This window comes from Mandrillus leucophaeus, unplaced genomic scaffold (assembly GCF_000951045.1).
Source record: "Mandrillus leucophaeus isolate KB7577 unplaced genomic scaffold, Mleu.le_1.0 Scaffold605, whole genome shotgun sequence".
Lineage (NCBI taxonomy): Eukaryota > Metazoa > Chordata > Mammalia > Primates > Cercopithecidae > Mandrillus > Mandrillus leucophaeus.
The window spans coordinates 1,327,150-1,344,166 of NW_012106531.1; the positions used below are offsets into that span (position 1 = coordinate 1,327,150).

The window sequence follows — 17,017 nt, forward strand, 5'->3', positions numbered from 1 at the left end:
TAATCTTCAGAGTAGACACATTTATTTCCTTCAACCATTCTTCACGTGACTTGATTAAAGTCCATTCATACCTCTAGTCACTCACCTCTGAGTGTTCTCCAGCCACTATACCCCTGCTTAATTGAGACCATAGACCTCCATATGACACTGACCAGTTAAGAATGGAAAAGGCCTATCACTGCCCTCAATATGGCTACTAGATTTGGTAATTCAGCCAGACTTCCTCCTAATTTATTACAACGCTGTTTATTTCTATAGAGCTAATTTTCCAACTAAAACTCCAAGTTCTTTTTTAAAACGTTTTATCGGTCAGAACTTTTTCAGTGATTAAAAAGAAAATCCAAATGATTAAAGAAAATCCAAATGAATACACAAAATCTATGTAAATTGACTTAAGCTGAAGGCATCACATTACTTGACTTCAAATTATACTACAAAGCTATAGTAACCAAAATAGCACGATACTGACATAAAAACAGCCACGTAGACCGATGGAACAGAATCGAGGTTCCAGAAACAAGTTCACACATTTACAGTCAACTCATTTTTAACAAAGCCACCAAGACATACATTGGGGAAAGAACAGTCTCTTCAATAAATGGTGCTGGGAAGACTTGATATCTATATGCAGAAGAATAAAACTAGACCCCTATCCCTCACCATATACAAAAGTCAAATCAAAATGGATTAAAGATTTAAATATAAGACATGAAACTACCAGAAGAAAACACTGGGGAAATGCTTCGGGACATTGATCTAGGCTAATATTTCTTTTTTCTTTTTTCTTTTTTTTTTTTTTTTTTATTGGTGGGGAGAGGTGTAGGGGGCAGGGAAAAGCTCTCCACCTTTCTCTGGTAAGAGAAATATGTCACCAGGTGGCTTCCAGGTTCATGGATGCTAGAATAAAGTGACAGTATTGTTCTCGACAACCCCAGTCAATATATCAAACGTATCATTGCTTGTCATGGGCTCTAATTGGGTCACATCCCTGAGTCAGTCTCCAAGGCCAGGATAATGCTAGTGCTGAGTGGCTTAGTTCTAAGCCACGTGTTCTGCCCCTGACCAGGGATATAGTCAATTCCACTGAATCAGCCTGAGGGCTAGAAGAGGAGAGGAAGTAGTCCCTAGAGAATAAACAGGTTAATCTTATCAACAGGGAGAGGGGAAGTTGAGTGCAAAAACTACATACTTAACCACCCTTCAATTAGTTCAACTGGATATTTTGTGGACTAAGATATTGTTACCAGGGGTCCTTGTTCTTAGAGCTCCGAAGATGGTGGCGGGCCACTTCCAAAATGGTGAGCCACTTCCAAGATGGTAACAAACCCCGTGTTCTCTGACCTGGGTTTCTTGGCCTCACGGATTCCAAGGAACGGAATCTTGGGCCATGTGGTGAGTGGTACAGCTCTATTAGAAGCTGTGGGTCACGGAAGAGAACCTAGAACCCAGTGACTAGTGTTCAACTTGATTAGGATGAACCTGAGCACTTAGCCGTGAGGGATCAATGGCAAGCCTTTAGCCCGATTGGGAGCGGCAATGGGCGCCTTGCTGGATCAGGAGCACAGTGGACACCCTGCCAGATCCAGAGGGATATAAGTCAGCGGCGGGTCTGTGACAGGGGCAAACAGCAGTGGTGGACATGAGCGAAAGCTCAGCTCGAGCGGTAACAAACACGGACCAGAAGAGAGTGCAGTTGCAAGATTTAATAGAGTGAAGACAGAGCTCCCATACAAAGGGAGGGGACCCAAAGAGGGTAGCTGTTGCTAGCTCCAATGCCTGGGTTTATATCGCGATCATTGTCCCTCCCGCTGTGCTCTCAGGCGATAGATGATTGGCTATTTCTTTACCTTCTGTTTTTTCCTAATTAGCATTTCAGTGAGCTCTCTTTACTACCTGATTGGTCAGTTGTGAGCTAAGTTGCAAGCCCTGTGTTTAAAGGTGGATGCAGTCACCTTCCCAGCTAGGCTTAGGGATTCTTAGTTGGCCTAGGAAATCAGCTGGTCCTGTCTTTCAATATGTTACTCTACGTTTAGCCCTATTAAACACCATCTAATTAGATTTCTGGCAAGATATTTGGGGATCATAATTCTATCAGGCAATGCATTCATTGTTTCTCTCAGCTGTATGTGGTCAACAGTGTGATGAATGTGCCTTGCATATTTTAATGCACTCAGTGATGAATGGATTGTAAATACATTTATGTCTGTTATATAGGCACATTATATAACATATGAACAGGCTATTAAACACAGAGCTCCTCAGCCTACCACCAGGATCTTCTTCCTGAAGTGATACCACCAGCATCTTTGGCTGTGGTCACACAACCAGATACCAGCTCCATTTTTGTCCTATTTCTGGGCCCTATTTCTTGTGCCCAAATATATTGTGAGAAATCTTAAAATGTCTAGAGTCCTGGGAAGTTTCCTAATGGATATTAACGTTCTGTGCAATTTATGAAGTCTTTGTCTAATCATCATCAACAAGAGACTATTTTCTCTACATGTCCCAGATTTCTAATGCTTTCTAAACACACCAAAAAAAATTTTTTTAGGTAGCAATAGTCATAGCAAATATATACACTATTATATGCCAGGCCTTGTTCTAAAAGCACACAGAATTAAATATTAACTTATTTCTTTCCTCACAACAAACTTGTAAGCGAGGTAGGTAGTTGTCATAATTATCATCATTATTACCTTCATTTTAAAGACAAAGAAACTGGCCAGGAACAGTGGCTCACGCCTATAAATCCCAGCACTTTGGGAGGCCAAGGTGGGAGGATCGTTAGGAGACCAGCCTGGGCAACATGGCAAAACCCCATCTCTACAAAAAATACAAAAATTAGCTGGGCATGGTGGTGCGTGTCTGTAGTCCCAGCTACTCAGGAGGCTGAGATGGGAGGATCACTTGGGCCTGGGAGATCAAGGCTGCAGTGAGCCAACATCACGCCACTGCACTCCAGCCTGGGTTAACCAATGAGACCCTGTCTCAAATAAACAAACAAACAAACAAACAAAATGAAGAAACGAAGGCCTGGAAAGGGGATGGCCCAAATCCACACCGCTGGTCAGTGCAAACTGGGACTGATACTGAAGTTGTCTGGCTCCATAGTCCTTGTGCTCATCACAGGAGTAGCATTTGACCTGGACACTCCTCCTCTCTCACTTCTGGCCCCCAGGCAAATGTGCAAGTGAGTCCGCCTAAAACAAACACACGAAAACAACAAAATAAGTTAGGGAACAACCACTCACTTTACAAAACAGTTTGTTGTCATAAATGAAATATTTCCAATAACAAGTTCCTTTGGGGACAGACAGGTCAACCGGCTAAAAGTCACTTATGACTTCCCAAAAATACTGGGACAGAGAAACCGAGGCAAAGGGTTAGGTCCACTGCCAACTAAAGATCAATTAGAACTGAAAACTAAAAAGTATCTTTGACATAATGTCCACATTAGCAGAAAAACACAACTTAAAAAAACCTTTTTCTCTTTTTTTTTTTTTTCTGGAGATGGAGTTTCGCTCTTGTTGCCCAGGCTGGAGTGCAGTGGCACCATCTCGGCTCACTGCAACCTCTGCCTCCTAGGTTCAAGCAATTCTCCTGCCTCAGCCTCCCAAATAGCTAGAATTACAGGCATGCGCCACCATGCCCAGCTTATTTTTTGTATTTTTAGTAGAGATGGAGTTTCTCTATGTTGGGAAGGCTGGTCTCAAACTCCCAGCCTCAGGTGATCCACCTACCTCAGCCTCCCAAAGTGCTGGGATTAAAGGCGTGAGCCACTGCGCTTGGCCAAGAAACGTTTTCTTACACACATATTTTTTCCCTGGACAATATTATGCTTTCGGGGCAGAGAAGGCGTGCATGGGAGGAACTGTGTATGAGTCGATCAGCACAGCCTCTCCCTGGAGGCCTCCTCTTGAGCAGAACTCACCTCCCAGTCCTCCCTGTGCTCCACTTAACCACAGTTCTTTGTTTGTTTGTTTGTTTTTGAGACAGAGTCTCGCTCTGTCACCCAGGCGGGAGTGCAGTGGTGCGATCTTGGTTCACTGCACCCTCTGCCTCCCAGGTTCAAGCGATTCTCCTGCCTCAGCCTCCCAAGTAGCTGGGATTACAGGCGCATGCCACCACACCTGGCTTGTTTTTCTGTATTTTCAGTAGAGACAGGGTTTCACTAAGTTGACCAGGCTGGTCTTGAACTCCTGACCTCAAGTGATCCGCTCGCCTCGACCTCCCACAGTGCCTGGATTACAGGCATGAGCCACTGCGCCTGGCCCCATTTGATCTATAGTTCTCTTGTCGCCTTTTTGTTTGTTTTTTAAGACAAGGTCTCACTCTGTTATCCAGGCTAGAGTATAGTAGCACAATCATAGCTCACTGCTTGAACTCTGGGGCTCAAGCGATCCTCCTGCCTCACCGTCCTGAGTACCTGGGACTACAGGTACCCACCACCATGCCCAGCTACTTTTTAAAATTTTTGTAGAGAGAGGGTCTCACTGTGTTGCCCAGGCTGATCTCGAAGTCCTGGGCTCAAGCCATCCTCCCACCTCAGCCTCCCAAAGTGCTGAGATTACAGACGTAAGCCATTCGTTGACCATGTATTAGTTGGTTCAGTTGTGCCCAAGGCACAATGCAGGTGGCTACAAAATTCAAAGGAGTTGCCTACAGTTCTGTTTCTTCCGGGAATTCCATCTCATGAAATCCCAGGTGGTTGAAATGAAGAGACTTTCATGAAGGGACAGCTTGCAGAAATGAAGCAGGGCTGAAAGGATGAACTGGGGATGCTGAAGCTCCACAGACTAACATCAGTGGGAAGCGAAAGAAGCATGGGAGGGGACCGTTTTATCAGGGAACCCAGTGAAACTGACTCTGTAGAGAAAGAGACTGGCTCTGCCAAGAAAGAGCCTCCTGGTGGGAGAGAAGTGGCTCCTGCCGAACACTGCACTAGGGGAAGGCAGGAAGAAATGTCCCTTCTCTCTCTTCTCCCCACCAGGCTCCTGCCCATGCCTTTCATGGGCAAGCAAGAGGGTGAGGGAGCCTGGGTGGAGCACTCGGCAAGGGTCAGTCCTCAGGATACAGAATAGGGTGGGAAAGGCCGGCTCACCCTCTACATCTGGAGATCAGAAAACAGAGAGCACAATGTCTCTTTCAAAGGTGGTAAACTGAGTCATTGAGAGTACAAGGAACATGCTCCAGATCAAAAAGGGCAATGCAGAACCGAGATGAGGGCCCCACTTTCCTCTCTGGGCTCACTGACTTCGAGAAGCCTGAATGCCTGGAAAGAATCAGAAAATCTCAAATGACATCCAATCCCTCAGGTTCCTTTCCAGTACACAGCGGTGTTACAAATGGCATGAGTGATCCTCCTTTCTTCAGAAGTGGTGAGGGAGTGTGTGGCCAGGATGACTCAGTCTTCTGCCTGGATTCACTTGTGAAGTTTTAATGAATCACTTGTGTGGGTGAGGACTTGGGTATTGTTATTCTTTCAGTGAACTGGCTCTACACACTAACATTGTGTCTGTTTGATGCATGAAGGTGACTCATCGGAGGAAGTTGACCTGACCATGGTTTATCAGGCAGCCTCTAATGGAGATGTCAATGCTCTGACTGCAGTGATTCGGGAAGACCCTTCTATCCTAGAATGCTGTGACGGTGAAGGTGAGCTATGTATGCATTTTGAATCCAGAATGTTCTGCTCTCTTTTTTTAGAGATGGCCTTCAGACATGAGCAACGTTAATAAATGTATATCTGACCAGCCATTTTGATACTGTGGCTATGTGCAGATACCTTGGTATTTCTTTAAATAAGGGGGTTAGACACAAAGTTTCAGATTCTTTTACATCGCCTCTTATGAGGAAGTCATCATTTTGAGTTTGTTTTCAGTAGATAGGTCAAGTAGTTAGAAAAGGGTACGAAAAGAGTAGGCTATTTTTGGTAGCAATGGATCTTAAGAAAATGTGACTGTAAAAGGCAAAGAGCAAGGATTTCTGCTTCTGAGAAGATGGAGTAGATGCATTTCTTTCATATTATTTCTGCTAAATACAACTAAAAACCCTGGACATTATATATAAACATAACAAGACTCTGGAAGATGGAGATAAAATGACAGATGAGCTGAGATCTCCTGACTCAAGGAATGACATTGTGTAAGTGCCCAGGGTTTTCTTTTTACCTCGTTAATCCAAGAGCTGATGCTGAAGAAGCTGGCAACCCAGAAATGTCAACAGGCACAGACCAAACAGCAACAAAAACAACAAAAGCCTTCTCTCTCTGGCAAAAGGACCAGGAAAGGAACAGCCTAGAAAGACAGAACACTTTTTAGACAATAAGTCCCTACTCCAGCCAAATACCACAAAAAGCCATGGGGCTCCAGCCCCACTCATTCCAGCAAAGACTAAGTAGGAAACCTGGATTTCTAATGCCACCTTGCAATAATGAGGTGGCACCCCTTTACTTCCCCCTTTACAGCAGTGCCCATGGAAGTCAGCTAAAATCAAAGGTTTAATATCAGGAATGTCATAATATAATACCCCAAATGTCCAAGTTTCAATTACTTGTCATACCGAGAAACAGGAAGATCCCAAACTGAGTGAAAAAAAAATCAACAGACGCTGATGAAAGAGATGTTAGAATTATCTCACAAAGATTTTCAAATAACTGTGACAAAAATGCTTCAATGAGCAATTGAAAACATGCTTAAAACTAAAGAGAAAAATAGAAAGTCTCAGCAAAGAAATAAAAGACATAAGGAAAAACCAAATGGGAATTTTAAAAAATCAAAAATACAATCATCACAATGTTAAAACTCAGTGAATAAGCTCAGCAGCAGAATGAGGATGCAAAGGAAAGAATTAACGAACTTGAAAACAGAACAGTAAGAAATAGACAATAAGAAATAGATAATCTGAAGAGCCCTATAATTAGGAAATTGACTTCGTAATTTTAAAATCCCCCCAAAAAAAGATATCTTCAGGACTAGATTATTTCACCAGAGATTTGTGATCCTCCCACCTTGGCCTCCCAAAGTGCTAAGATTATAGATATGAGCCACCTCACCTGGCAGATTTCTACAAACTTTTAAAGAATAACCAGCATCGATTCCACACAATCTCTTCCAAAAAAAGAGATGAGAAAACACGTTTCAGTTATGTTTATGAGCTAGTATTACTTCACTATCAAAACCAAAGACAATGTAAAAAAAATAAGCCTGTACACCAGTAGTCTTCATGAATGTAGATATAAAAATCCTTAACCAAATATTAGCAAATAGCATTCAGTAATATACAGAAATAGGCTGGACATGGTGGCTCACGCCTACAGTCCCAACACTTTAGGAGGCCGAGGCAAGCAGATCACTTGAGGTCAGGACTTCAAGACCAGCCTGGCCAACATGGTGAAACCCTGTCTCTACTAAAAATACAAAAATTAGCCGGGTACGGTGGCATGTGCCTGTAATCCTAGCTACTGGGAAGGCTGAGGCACGAGAATTGCTTGAACCCGGGAGGCGGAGGTTGCAGGGAGCCGAGATCGCACCACTGCACTCCAGCTAGGTGACAGAGCGAGACTCCATCTCAAAACAAAAACAAAAAGAATCATACACCATGATCAAGTAGGGTTTGTTTTAGGGATGTTAGGGATGTAAGACTGGTTCAATATTTGAAAGTCAATGTAATCTACCAAATTAACCAACTAAGGCAGAAAATCACATGTTCATATCAATTAATACAAAAAAAGCATTAGACAAAATTTAACACATATTAATAATAAAAATCTCAGAAAAATAGAGGAGAGCTTCTTCAACATAAGGAAGAGTATCTGCTACAACAACAACAACAACAACAAAACTCTAGAGCTAAGGTTTTACTTAATGGTGAAAGTTTGAGTGCTTTGCCCCTAAGACCTGGAACAAGGTGTGAATGTCCACTCTCACCACTCCAATTCAGCATAGTGTAATATGAGTGCAAAAGGGCAAGAAAAGGAAATAAGAAGCATACATCTTTTATTTTTTTGACAGAGTCTCACTCTGTTACCCAGACTGAAGTGCAGTGGCGCAATCTCCGCTCACTGCAACCTCCACCTCCTGGGTTCAAGCAATTCTGCCTCAGACTCCCGAGTAACTGGGATTACAGGTGCCCGCCACTGAGCCCAGTTAATTTTTGTGTTTTTAGTACAGACAGGTTTCACCATGTTACCCGGGCTCGTCTCAAACTCCTGACCTCTCAGGTGATCCGCCCACCTTGGCCTCCCAAAGTGCTGGGATTACAGGCATGAGCTACTGGCCCAGCCAAAAGTATACATCTTGAAAAAGGGGAAAAGAAACTGTTACTTTTTGCACAATTTGGTTGTCTTCATAGTAAATCCTAAGGAATCTACCAACATACTCCTACAACTAAGTGAGTTCAGCAAGGTCACAGCGTACAAGATCAATATACAAACATAAATTTTATTTTTGTATACTAACAATGAACATGCAGACATCAAAAATTTATAATACCATTTAAAATCACTCAATAAAAAGAAACACTTAGGTGTAAATACAACAAAATATGTACAGAACTTGTATGTTGAAAACTATAAAGTGCTAATTAAATAAATCAAAGATCTTAATAATTGGAAAGGCATAACATGTTTGTGGCTCAACATGTTAAACATGCAGTTCTCTTCAAATTTGTATACAGGTTTAGTGCAAATTCTGAGGAGACATCTTGGCATAAGACGGAGATCACAATTTCTACCAAACCCCAGCAAGATTTTTTGTGTATATAGACAAGATTAGCTAAAATGTGTATAGAAATGCAAAAGGACTAGGATAGTTAAAACAATTTTGAAAAGGAATAAAGTGGAAGGAATCAGTATACCCAATTTCAACTACATTCAAGCTACATGCTATAGTGTTCCCCCAAATTTCATGTGTTGGGAACCTGGTCCACAATGCAGTAGTGTTGAGAGGTGGAACCTTTGGGAGATTATTGGGATTAATCCACTCATGGGTCATTGTGGGAGTGGGTTAGTAATCATGGGAGTGGGTCTGTTATAAAAGCTAGTTTGGTGATCTCTCATGAGCCCCCTTGCCGTGTGATACCCTGTACCACCTCGGGACTCTGCAGAGAGTTCCGACCACTAAGAAGACCCTCACTGAATGTAGTCCCTCAACCTTGGACATCCCAGCCTCCAGAATTAAAAGAAATAAAATTCTTCTCTTTATAAATTACCCAGTCTTGGGTATTCAGTTATAGCAACAGAAAACAGACTAAGACAGTACAAAAATCAAAACTAGCTGGGTTAATACATCTAGAGTATTCAGAGTTATGCCTGATACATAATAAACACTCAATAAATACAAGCTATTATTATTGCTTTTGGAATTTCATAACCATACTGTAATTACTTTGCACCACCACCCAGGACAAGACAATGAGTCTCAACGTGGCTAAGTTTCTCAACCAAAGTTTCATAGCTAGTAAAATAGCAAGGAACTGGAACCCAAATATTCTGTGTCCTTGGTTAGTGCTCTTTCTGCTCCTTATCTTACAGTGCAGATGTCTTAAAGTTCTTGGACACTTTACCACGTGGCAAAGTGGATCATTTAAGGACACAAGATGCTGAGGCTACCTTCCTGCACACCTTACCTAACCAAGTTGCTCCACCCTTTATTTTGTGTATTTTATTTCAAATATAAAATATTTCAAACATAAGACAAAGTACAGAGAATAACATGTCAAACTGCTATGTACCCACCACCCAGAATTTAACAATTTTGACAATTTGCAATTTTTTTCTTGGATTTTTTTTAAAGGAAAAAAGTTACAGAGCAGTTGAAGGCCCTTTTTATCCTTTTCTGATTCCACCCCTTTTCCCTTCATTCCTTTAAAATAACTAACCACTATTCTGAAGCTGGTGTGTATCTTTCCTTTTTCTGTTTTTCTGCTTTGACTACTTTTCCTGAGTTTATAGCAATCTGTTGTTACTTTGATTTATAAAATTTACATAAACAATAGTGTATATCTTTGCAATTGGCTTTCTTCACTCAAAATTATGTCTTCAAGATTTATTCAAGTGGATCTGGATTAACTTAACTTGGACATTTTTATTGCTCTATGACACTTCTTTGCCTAAATCTAACATAATTTATGTATTTCTCTATTAACATTCATTTATGCCATTTCTTGTTTAATTCTTCATTATCATCTTTGATTATATCTCTTTGTTCATCACTGTGAAAGTTTCTTTATGAAATAAACTTGGAAGTGGAATTACAGGGTTATAAGGTATGAGCACCTATAATTTTATGAAATGTTGCCACATTTATCCCCCACACTGGTTGTCCCAACTTATACTTTAACCAACAGTATGTAAGAGTTCCCCAAATCCTTGACAACACCTGGCATTTCAGATGTTTTATATCCAATACGTATGAATGTCATTGAGAAATGTAGAAATATGTATTCTCTAATTATTTGAGAGATTTATAATCTTTCATATGTTTATTGGCTTGTGTCTGCTGTCTCTCAAATTGCTCCTACATTGTTTATTTCTTTCTGATTCAATTATTGATGTTATTTATTTAGTTAAGCTCATAATTTTTTCTTGGTTTTATGAATTAAAATAACCTCCCAATCTGTAGCTGGCCTTTTCATTTCATTTATGGGATCTTATGTAATACAGAAAATTTTAATTTGAATATAATTTAATTTAATAAAATGTTTTCTTTATAGTTTGCAGTTTTTATGTCTTCTTCAGTAAGGCCTTACTAGTCTTAATGTTATAAAATATATTCGTCTATATATTTTATAAGTTGTTAAATTTTGCTTTTCATATTTGGAAAGTATTTATGTATGATGTGAATTTTAGATCTAATTTTAATGTATCCCTTTTGTATAGCCAGTTTCTCAGCACCATTTATTGAATACCTTTTTTTTCCTACTGATTTGTGATGACACTTTGGTCATATATTGAGTTCCTCGATAGGTCTAAGTATTTCCTGAACTTTTTCCTCTGTTCTGTTGACATATTTATTGTTTTAATTACCATGGCTTTATAATCTTGTTGGTTCAAAAAGCAATAATCCTCTTTAGTTCTACTGTAAAATTGTCTTGAAATTTTTTTGGCACTTTAAACTTCCAGATAAATTTTAGGATTTTTTTCAAGTTTCACAACAGCTTTGCTGAGTTTTTATTAGACCTGCAATGAATGTATAGATTCATTTTCAGGAAATTGATGGCTCTATTATAGAGTCTTCTCCGTCATAAACATAGTATGTCTTCGCATGTTTAGTTCTTCTGTTATGTCACCCGATAAGTTTTATACTTTTTATCCACATAAGTCTTGCTCTTCTTCAGTTAGATTTATTTCTAAGTACCTTATTTTTGTTGTTGCTATTGTTTTTTGTTACTTTTCCCATTGCTTTTGTTTAAGGAAGACCTTTTCTTTTATATATGAATTTTATATACAGGAACAATGCTGTACTCTCTTATTTGTTTTATTTTGAGGGTTTTTTTCCTTCTATTTTCTACAAGGACAAATGTACCAACTTAAAATAAATTTTGGAACCCAATTTGGAGATAAATCTGTCATTCCTCCCTAAACTTCAGTTAGAGACACGTCAGGAAAATTATTTTAAACTTAAGAAATACTTGGGCCAGATGCAGTGGTTCATGCCCATAATCCCTGCACTTTGGGACATTGACGTGGAAGGACTGCTTGAGCCTGGAAGGTCAAGGCTGCAGGGAGCCATGATCACACCACTGCACTCCAGCCTGGGCAACAGAGCAAGATGGTGTCTCAAAAAAAAAAAAAAAAATTAGTTCAGTAATCATTTGGTTATGCATTTCAGAATTGCTGTTTAATATCTTCCCGGTACCAGATACAGTGGTTGGTACTGAGGATTCCATGATGAGCATGAGAGATGTGGTTCCTTCCACTTCGAATTTATAGCTTAGAAGAGACAAATTTTAAACACATGATTATGCTCAATCAATACATGATTATAAAATATTAAAAGCGTTACTAGAGAAAAATGAAGGATGATGAAAAATTATAACATGGACATCCAGTTCACAATGGAGGGTCAAGAAGGTGTTCCCTGAAGAAATTTATATGTAAGCTAGGCTCTCAAGATAGATGTAAATTAGCTAGACATAGCATGTAATTTTATGAAAACAGTATCTAGGGATTCTTTTCTTGTTTTTGTTTTTGTTTTTGTGAGATGGAGTCTCTCTCTGTCACCCACGCTGGAGTGCAATGGCACAATCTCGGCTCACTGCAACCTCCACCTCCCGGGTTCAAGCGATTCTCCTGCCTCAGCCTCCTGAGTAGCTAAGATCACAGATGCGTGCCACCATGCCCAGCTAATTTTTTTTTTTTTTTGTATTTTTAGTGGAGACGGGGTTTCACCATGTTGGCCAAGCTGTTCTCGAACTCCTGGCCTCAAGAGATCTGCCCACCTCGGCCTACCCAAAGTGCTGGGATTACAGGCATGACCACACCTGGCCTATCTAGGGATTCTTTAGCTTTACTTACTGAGTATTTCAGATTCCCAGATTGCTTCAATAATTGCCTTTTGCAGCATGTCTTTTTTTTCTCTCAATAGTTATAATTACCACTTGTTGACAGGAAGAAAGGAAGGGAGGAAGGGAAAGGAAGGAAATTTTGCAACTATTTTAAGACATAGCACTTCATTGCTGCTTTTTCCCAGTACAGATGACTGAAAGAGTTTTAGAAGGAAAAAAATTGGAGAGAAATTGAGTTGCCGACCACAGCTCAATTTCTGGTGTCCTAGGGATTGCACTGCAAAGCTCATCACTCCCTCCTGGCAATGTTCAAATTCAAATATTAAAGAAAACTTTGGCAAAAGGGACACTTAGAAGTTAAGACTCAGCCACAACTCTGAACTCGGTGCTCTTTCAGTGAAAACAGAAATCTTGGGATTTACCCTTTCTCGGGGATGTCTCAGGGTCATAGCTTGCAGTTCATCTGGAGAAGAATCACAATCTCCAATCCAAAGACATCTACACAAGTCTCAGCTGGGCAAGCGGTGAATCTGAGGTTTGATTTCTTCACCTGAAGGAATGAGAAGCACCTGGATCCTGCCTCATGAGGCTGGCTTGTTCCAACAGCCCTGCAAAGTTCATCAGAATGTGTAATTTCATCTCTATTTTTATTCAGGAAGAAAACACATAAAAAACTAAATGCCTTGGCCTATATTGATTCTGAAAACAGAGAAGCATTTCAGTACAGGTGGCCACTTTTTCAACAAGAATTTGTGCAATCCAAGGCTGGGCACTGTTGCTGTCCCTTAGCACCCGCCACCTCCAATGAAAGTGTGCTGAACCCATCTCAGATAGAGTGGCTTTCCAAAAGCACTCCCAGATACTACATTGTTCAAGCTAAGTCAGGATAAATGTGTTATGTCTTAAACTATGCTGATCCTGACGCAGTCATAAGCAATTTTTATCATCTACCCAAAATGTTTTACTCAGCCAATTATTGCAAAATTGCAAAAGATTGTAAAGAGCCAGTAAAAAAAATACATAGTTTATAGAGATGTAGCAACAATCAGCTTTATCTCCCTTCAGTCTCATACAAACAGCTGGGTTTGTATTGCAAACAGCAAAATAAATGAACAGGCCAATAAAGCCTGATCATCAGTTTCATGGGTCAAATATGTTTAAAGGCTGTTGAAATGTCTCATTCCAGGATGCACGCCCTTGATGCATGCGGTTTCTGGACGTCAAGTGGACACAGTGAAGCTGCTGTTGAAGATGGGAGCGAATATTAACATGCAGGATGCTTATGGCCGCACAAGTTTATGCCTGGCCACCTACCTGGTACTGATTTGTGTCTGTCACAGGGTCTAAGGAGCAGGGTAGGCTAAGGGTGTCATTATGGGGTCCCAGTTGCAGAGGAGCATTCTTGGATCTATGCAGCTGGCTAAAGGAGCTAGAACTTGAAGCTTTACTCCAATCATCTTCAACATTTATATCCCCACTTAGAGTTGGTTTCATGAATTTGGGCCATTTTGGATCTTCCTAACAATCCTCTAAGATAGAGGTGATATGGCCATTAGGGAAACATTCTTTTCTATCTTAACAGCATCAGAATTTCTCTCAAGATATTTCTGGACACACTTGGTGCTTCTAAGAACAATCTCCCTAAATAACCCCAACAGGGTGGGAACACTGTGAAGATCCAGTTAACATCTGTGGGGTAGGATTGGTCGAGTAGAAGCTTGAGGCTGAGGAATGTGGAGAACAATGAGAACTGGGGAAGGTGGTGGGAGGGACTGGACGATAGAGAACAGGGGAGACATAGCAGGCTTTTAAAGGGACAACGTCAAGCAGAGGACTCAGCCCACAATCAGGGTTCAATTTAACTACTGTGTCGTAATACTAGTCCTCACCAGTAGAGAATTCGGCTCAGCATTTCCCAACATTAGAGCAAGCTTGGTTAAGCCTTACTGAAAATTCTCAAGACCCTCTCCTCTCAAACTCTTCCTATAATCCTTTTGGGAGGTCCTAGGGGTGCCTTGAGCTCATGTCAAACAACTCCTGACCACCACATGGAGGTCATCCTTTTTCTTCCTCTCCAGAGAGGCACCCAGAAATCTTCACTGTGACCACCATTGCTGCCAATGCAGCTTCTTGCATTTGCTATAGCTTGCATTTGCTATTGCTGCCCACTGATGGTGGTGAATTCACTCTGGACCAGCCCCACTGAAGGTGTCCTGCTGAATTAAATCACTTCCCTTTCCCAAACACTACCCCCTTCTGCCATGAGCTGGCATAGATTGCAATGAAGCATTGCCCAAGTCTTATAGAGATTTCCTTTAAAGCCTACTTTTTCATTTTCTATTTGTGCCCTCTCTCTAGAACTCACATGCAAATCTGGGAAGAAATTTTCAAACTGTGGTCCACAGATCTTTTGTGTAAATATCCCTTGGGGTGCTTGTTTCAAATGCAAGTGCCAGGCTGGTCCGATGGTAGAGGGTTATCAGAACTTATTCACGTTAGTATCGAATGCAGGTACTAGGGGTGTACCCTAGACCTCCTGAGTCAGATACTCTGGGAGCAGGACTAGGGTAATTGGTGTTGGGGGAGTCTGCATGTTAAACAAATCTCCTTGGGAATTTTTTTCTTTTTTTTTTTTTTTTTTTTTTTTGAGGCAGTCTTACTGTCAGCAGGCTGGAGTGCAGTGGTGCGATCTCAGCTCACTGCAGCCTCCACCTCCCGGGTTCAAGCGATTCTCCTGCCTTAGCCTCCCGAGTAGCTGAGACTACAGGCGTGCACCATCACATTCAGCTAATTTTTGTATTTTTAGTAGAAACAGGGTTTCACCATGTTGGCCAGGATGGTCTCGATCTCTTGACCTCATGATCTGCCCATCTCAGCCTCCCAGGCAATTTTTAAAAACTTGCTCATCAAGTTTAAAAGCCACTGGTCTGTGCATATTAGCCGAAGTCCCATACCTCAGACAGACATATGGCTGTCCTCCTAGCCCCCTCCCTTCTAGCACATGCCTTAAGAACTGCTCTTGCTATGGACTTTTCCAGTATCTGAGCTGAAGAAAAGAGAAAACTGGGATAAGGGGGTGGAGGAAGGGAATAGAAGGGGTTTCTAAAGTTGACGGCCACTAGCACATAGAATGTAGTGAAAGTAAACTGTCCCCCTTTCAAAGTTCAAAAATTCAAAATTTTATATTTCTTTGACTAGAGAGCTATGCAGGGGATTGGGAAGAAGTGATCCTCTAAATCATGGTGAATAACGATGGATACCCTCGGAGCCTAGAGAGTTGACACCTTTGCAGACAACTCTTTCTAGGAATATATTCTAAGGGACTGCATGAGGAGAGTCTGCCAGCAGGACACCATGTGGTGCCACCTTTTAAATTCTGCCCCCATCTCCGTGTGGCTCCCCAAGGCAGGACCCTCCATCATTCTGCTGAGGCTCACGGGAAGCGGTTGTCCTGGGGACTGCACTGTGAAGCTCATCCCTCCCTCCTGGCAATGTTCAAATTCAAGAATTAAAGAAAAACTCCCCAAATGGGACACTTAGAAGTTAAGTCTCTGCCACAACTCTGAACTTAGTGTACAGAAAAACTTACTACAGATGTGTCAAACTCAAATAAAATATGTAGAGTTGAGGCTGGGCACGGTGGCTCACACCTGTAATCCCACCACTTTGGGAGGCCAGGAGGCTGGAGGATCACCTGAGGTCAGGAGTTCGAGACCAGCCTGACGAACATGGAGAAACCCCATCTCTACTAAAAATACAAAATTAGCTGGGCATGGTGGTGCATGCCTGTAATTCCAGGTACTCGAGAGGCTGAGGCAGGAGAATCGCCTGAACCCAGGAGGCGGAGGTTGGCGCCATTGCACTCTAGCCTGGGCAACAAGAGCGAAACTCCGTCTCAAAAAAAAAGAAAAAAGAAAATAAATAAATATATATTTTTTTATTTTATAATATAAAAATATTATATATAATATATATAAATATATATAAATAAATATATATTTATATATAAAAATAGAGAGAGAGAGAGATGAATCTCTACATTTAACGTATTATTTGATATATAAGATTTGCGACCGGGCATGGTGGCTCATGCCGTTAATCCCAGCACTTTGGGAGGCTGAGGCAGACGGATCACCTGAGGTCAGGAGTTCGAGACCAGCCTGGGCAACATGGTGAAACTCTGTCTCTACTAAAAATACAAAACATAGCCAGGTGTGGTGGCGCATGCCTGTAGTCCCAGCTACTTGGGAAGCTGAGGCAGGAGAATCACTTGAACCCAGGAGGCAGAGGCTGCAGTGAATTGAGATCGTGCCACTGTACTCCAGCCTGGGTGACAGAGTGAGACACTGTCTCAAAAAACAAGGAAAAAAGAATTGCAATACACACACCAGGTGGTCCTCGGTATGTCCAAAGAATGAAGAGGAAGTTGTAGGTTTTATTAGAAGGAGAAATGTTACATATTGTTTTTCTAGAAAGGTCATTGGCACTAGTCGAGTTTTGGGGAGCTGGC

General features: G+C 41.3%; 1 protein-coding gene across 1 annotated transcript in view; it reads left to right on the forward strand.

Annotated features, from left to right (window-relative positions):
• The window catches only part of ANKRD55 (ankyrin repeat domain 55), a 152,955-nt gene that overhangs the window by 53,172 nt on the left and 82,766 nt on the right, over window positions 1–17,017 (forward strand). Inside the window, exons 3-4 of the mRNA XM_011999871.1 lie at window positions 5,533–5,655; window positions 13,694–13,824. Of these exons, the coding sequence (XP_011855261.1) occupies window positions 5,533–5,655; window positions 13,694–13,824 (254 nt within the window). The remainder of the gene's footprint in view (window positions 1–5,532; window positions 5,656–13,693; window positions 13,825–17,017) is intronic.